The 5,524-nt window shown below is 36.3% G+C and overlaps 1 protein-coding gene across 1 annotated transcript; it reads left to right on the forward strand.

Annotated features, from left to right (window-relative positions):
• Positions 1–482: 482 nt before the first annotated feature.
• Positions 483–3,086, forward strand: LOC113291029 (midasin-like). The gene is made up of 7 exons (XM_026540608.1): positions 483–632; positions 825–983; positions 1,075–1,266; positions 1,341–1,463; positions 1,579–2,031; positions 2,112–2,228; positions 2,830–3,086. Exons 1-7 carry the CDS (start codon positions 483–485, stop codon positions 3,067–3,069), a joined length of 1,434 nt encoding a protein of 477 aa, XP_026396393.1. The 3' UTR covers positions 3,070–3,086.
• The last annotated feature ends 2,438 nt before the right edge of the window (positions 3,087–5,524 follow it).

Consider the following 5,524-nt stretch of genomic DNA (forward strand, 5'->3'; position numbering starts at 1 on the left):
ACTTAAGTTACTAGGAAGACTAGGAAAAGAAACCATATAACTTAGCAATCGAACTAAGAAAATAAAATCCTAAAGCTAGCTAGCAAAAATTTAGGTCATTGTTATGGCCTAAGTGAAAAATCACGATGTTTATTCTTGGAATATAGGTTTATTACGAGTTTTTGTCCAAGTGCTTATCGACCTGGTCCACCTGGATGAGATTTTTTATAATTTGGCTGATTGTTATGGCCTGAGCTACGGCATCTAACTAACCAAGTCGTCCCCGTTTATGTTAATGTTAATTTAGGGTTCCTTTTTCCGAGTTCTTATTCTTTCCTAGTTTATTATTTTGATTTTTTTTTCTAGTATTAATGCTTTTAGGAAATCTATCAGCATATATATATATAAGATAGCAAGGTAGGCAAACTGTGAAACTCAGTTTTGTGCAGGTTATTATTGGTTAAACAAACAAGTAGGCAACAAATCTGATATTTTGAGCTACCATGATGAATACATGGATAGACAGATACTTTGATAGGTTAAGTCTTAAAGTAACAGATGATGGTTCCGCAAAAAAACTTATATATCCAAGATCTGAAATCAAGGAACCATCAATAGATTTACAGGCTTCACGCAAGATGTTTTACCAAGAAGTAGCGTTTGTTGCGGATGACTGGACGGATACGATGATAGGAGGTCATTCCATAGGTTTCTTCGGTTGTTAGAAAAAACTGGCCTGGACAAGTATGCACTCAATGAGGTATGCAACTTTTGTTTACCTTGCATCTCTCTGCCTTTATTTCAATTTCAGGTCTCGTGATTTTGTCATATTTTAATTGGTACAGGATATCATCAGTATTATTAACCAGCCAAATAGACGGTTGTCTCTTGAGGCGTCGCCAGATGATGTGGCTGCAAATGAATGCTATGGTGGAAGCTTATTGTTGATGCAACTTATGCAAAGAATTCGTTCAGAATCTGGCGATGATTTCAAGCGTGAGCAGGTAATTGATATTTATTGCTCGAAATGGCATCTTGGTGTAGGATATGATTTGACATATTTTTTATGACTGGCATGTCCGTGTCTCTTCATAGGCTGGGTTGTTGGAGTCTTTCCTCGATCACCTCATCAAGATACAACAGGAGCAGCGGTTTGTGGCATATAGTTTCTCTGAGCACCTGGAACAATTGAGAAAATCTGATGCAGTTGATGATGATGGAGAGAGGCACAAGTGTCCTTATATTTTTTCCGAGCACACCATGGACTCCTATATGTGGCAACAAAAGGTAAGTCTTTATCCTGCTGAATCATAAAGTATATTTGCTAATTACGAATTACTTAACTTGTTTTGACATTTCAGCACATATTCGATAGTCTATATATCATGTCACATGAATCGGCTTGGTTGCTGAAGAAATTCAAGAATTCCGACAAGATTCTTGATATCATCTTGGTTTTTATGTCAAAGTTCAAGAAAACAAAGGTACGTAAGATTGTACATATATTTCCTTTTTTTTCAAAACAAGGTTAAGATTGAGACCATTGGATGTTATAAATTATTAGGATCCTTATTTTTTATTATTGAGTTTCTGTTCTAGGAATCGTTGGATCAGTATCTTCTCGATGAATGTTGCCGCCTTAATGAGCATCAGATTCAATTGGTTATGAAAAATAATGAAATATTAGATGATTTTGGAGGGTGCATAAAAAATCTCCAAGAGCAAGTCGTTGAAAGAAAATCTGTGGCGGAAATGTTGCTTGGATGTTTTGTAGATGTAGTAAATATGTACTACAACCGTGCAGAGCGAGGCTATCTTCCCGGGGACACCTATTCTTTCCTCCAATGTTCGTTTTCTGAGGCTGCCAAGAAAACATTAGAGATACTAAATGAAGCAGTAGAGAAACTAATTTCAGTCAGGCATTCTGATCTTACTGCCGGAGGCTCTCCACTTGGATGTATAGCTTTGTGGATAATTCTATTTGAATCATCTCTAATTAATCTACGGATGGATCATATATGTAAAAACTACAGTGAAACAGTCAAACTCGGGGTACGTAACGCATTCTTTTCTCACCAGTCTATACCTTAATCATGATCCCATAAAAATTATACCAATTGAATGTATTACAGGTTAAACAGTTAGACACTGCCACAAACAATCAACTGGATCAAATTAGGCTGTCGATTAATAAACTATTGATAGTTGGGGAAAGCGTCCTAGTTGAATTCATAGACATGCACAAAACGGTATATACTCTATCTTTTAACTTTGTCCACAGAACCAAACACTTTTTAATATGTTTTAGTACCATGAGACTCATTTTATAACAGCGGAAACAAAAGAAGAATTGAACATTTGATAATCTACGGCGTTATCTCATTTTGATGAAATCAATTGATAAAATAAGAAAGATGGTGTAACTTAATGCAAAACTTCCTCTCAATAAATGCATAAATATTCGGTGAATCTATGTTAATTTTACATTTTGAATTACAAGTTACACCATATCTTTTTGTTAATTGGTTGTATGTTATCCCGATGCAATGGTTGGGTTTTATCTGGTGCATTCATGCACAAGATAACAAAATCCCTTATTTTATTACCTTTTATTATCTGATGAGAAACTCTGAAATGTCTTATTGCTGTAAGTTTTTTAATCCCTACGGATTTGTAACTAGATTTTAAAAGTAGTGTGTGCTTACTCCCTCAGTTAGGTCATAAGTTGTGTTATCATCTCCATGTCCTTCTGCTTGCAATATTCTAGGTACGATTGTGGTTTTGTGTTTTGATACCTGTTTAGCTATCTGCGAGTTTGTAAGACTGATAATGGGCGCTTTTGAATGGCAGGTGGCAGAAGTTTCTTATATGCTAGGAGATTCTTTTACAACTAGTGGCGCGCATCCTGGAACTTCAAGCAAGCATGTTGACCATTTAATGGATTTCAGTCTCGATGATTTTCCTTGGGATAAGCACACTGTTCCTGATTATTTTAAGATTGACGTTGACGATCATAGGACGTGGAAATGGATTCAAGCTAATCCAGACTACCTAGAATGGGACGCTGGTGGTTTACGCGGAGATATATGAGTTTATTGAGATCTGAACCAGCGTTATGTTTTAGTTGTTTTCCCTCTTAAAAAATATACTCTTGTAGTTCTTATGCAAAATGTACATACTGGCAGTCGTGGAGCCTAATTATCTTTTTTTTCCTAATTATCTTTTTAGATTAGAGGAGGGAGGTTGGATTTTGAAAATTTGCGTGAGAGTGAGAATAGTCTCTTCTCAAAACCTAATTGTTGTCTCCAGGTGAAATTAGATCATCTAATTATAGAGCCTCAAGTAGATGCCTTTTAGTATCTTTTAGATGCCTCTTAGTTACTTTTACTTCAGCCTCAAATAGATGCCTCCAGGGGAAAAACTATAAGTTATAGGAGAAGCATCTTCATTTTTAGGATTTTCCTTTATTCAATGGGTAGAAGAAACTAATTTGGTTACCTATTCATCAATTTCAAATTATTTTTGTTATAAGATTCCTCTTCTCGTCATTTGGTATCAAGAGCTTTGATTTGGTTCTCATGGGGAAAAGGGGGTTATTGGTGAAGATACTTGTTTTTGAGGTGAATACTATTAATCTCTCTATCAAGTATTTTGGGTTGATTATTATGTTCTTTGATAGTGTTTTCAGATTGGGTTTTCCAATCTCATGTTGATTTCACTATGATTTCAAAAAGAAAAGCTAATTTGGGTAGGATTCATTTCAAAGACGTGTTAATGAGTACTATGCATCACTCGGCCTACGGCCGGGCTCAACTTTTGTGGTTAGCCGGAGCCTGTGGCCCCAGTGTGTGTTAAGGGCAGGTCAACCTTAGAAGCATAGTTCCTTTCCACTTTTAAGAGTGAGTCAACCTTGATTGTCTGTCACCAAACTTGGTCCAACGAAGTTTTTACCTGGGGATGTACACTGGAGTTGTTTTTAGGCAGATTCAAATACTCCTTTGTTGCAGCAAAACTTAAGGAGCGCCTTAACAGTGTGCATGTTCTGTATACACAATGTAACATAGGCCCAGACAAACTTATCGTCTCCTAAACATGAAACACAACAACCAAAGTTATTTTACATGTTAGTATTAATATAACTAAATGCAGTATCATATTATGGTGTAAACAAAGAAAAGCCGGATTAATATCAGCCGGTAACAATGTGAAAATATCATGGTAGTAAATGCAAATTATTAATGGGAAACAGATGTTTTGCCCTCAACAGATCTTTATGATCGCTACTTTTGATTTGGAATAACGAAGCAATATTGATCATGTGTTAATTAAATTTTCAGGTTTCTTTGGAATAGGCAAAAAAATACATAGCTGTTGCTCAAATCAAGCAATTTTCGAATGGTATGAACTTGCTTGGTCATGTTATCCTACGTTTTACCCATTAAACTTTGGATTATATTCATTCCATCGGCAACTCTTATCCCTAGAAAATTGATACCCTGAAGTGTTGAGTAAACGCGAGTACCAAAAGCTCCAAAACCAATAATAATAGAGGCACAACCCACTAACATGGGACTCTGTTTATTATAAGTGAATCGCTAAACAATACTAATATTGTACTACGTTTTAAAAGGCGGGGGACTTTGGCGCACTAAGCCCAGGCCTAGCGCCTAGCAAAAAAAGAAGCGCTAAAGGCGCCAATTTATGTATATTTGTGGGGTTTTCCAATTTTTCATCGCGCCAAAGGTTCTAGGCTTTGCGCCTCGCCTCGCCCAGCGTCTATCATATCATAGATTTTACATTGATTACCATTTGTGTGTCACTATTTTTTCATAGCATGCAAACACAGTAAAAGTTTTTCATTCTTTTCAGCAAGATCTTGGCAGTCTCTCTAGAAAACGAATCAATAGAAAATAAGCCAAGCACATTCCTGTATTCACTGTAAGGACTATGTGAAAGTGATTAAAAACTATTTATCGTAAACCCAAAAATCGACACTGATCGCAGACAACGACAAACGGTTCCCTTGTGAAAATTTCTTAGGGTTACATCGCAGTTTTAAAAAGATACCGTTAAACCTTGAGATGTTAAAGTGGCACCATACCTGGACAAAGGTCAATTCAGCATAAACCATTGCTTCTTAGGATTCAAGGAGATCGCTTATATCCTCCAAATTAATCATTAATATTCGGTGTTTTCTCTCTTTGAGCGAGCATCACTCCGACATTCCGCCAAATTCCTGATATATAATATAGCAAATGATGAAATTTCCTTCAAGGGTAAGAAGAATTTTGGGAACTGAAGGTGTATAATGGAATTCAATAATTTGATTTCAACATTAGAGAAGAGCAACTGGAGGCAAATCAGGACATTAGTTTCTCCTAAGGAAAACATAGGATGCAAAATCTAGGAAAATCATAAGATGGCAAGAAATCGGTTGAATACTTCAAGGACAAAAGAATCTGCACCACCGGCACACCATACGCAGACCGATACTAATGGTACAAAATCAGTGATTTTTTTAGTTGCAGGAAATCCCACAACTACA

The sequence above is a fragment of the Papaver somniferum genome, chromosome 6 (assembly GCF_003573695.1).
Source record: "Papaver somniferum cultivar HN1 chromosome 6, ASM357369v1, whole genome shotgun sequence".
Lineage (NCBI taxonomy): Eukaryota > Viridiplantae > Streptophyta > Magnoliopsida > Ranunculales > Papaveraceae > Papaver > Papaver somniferum.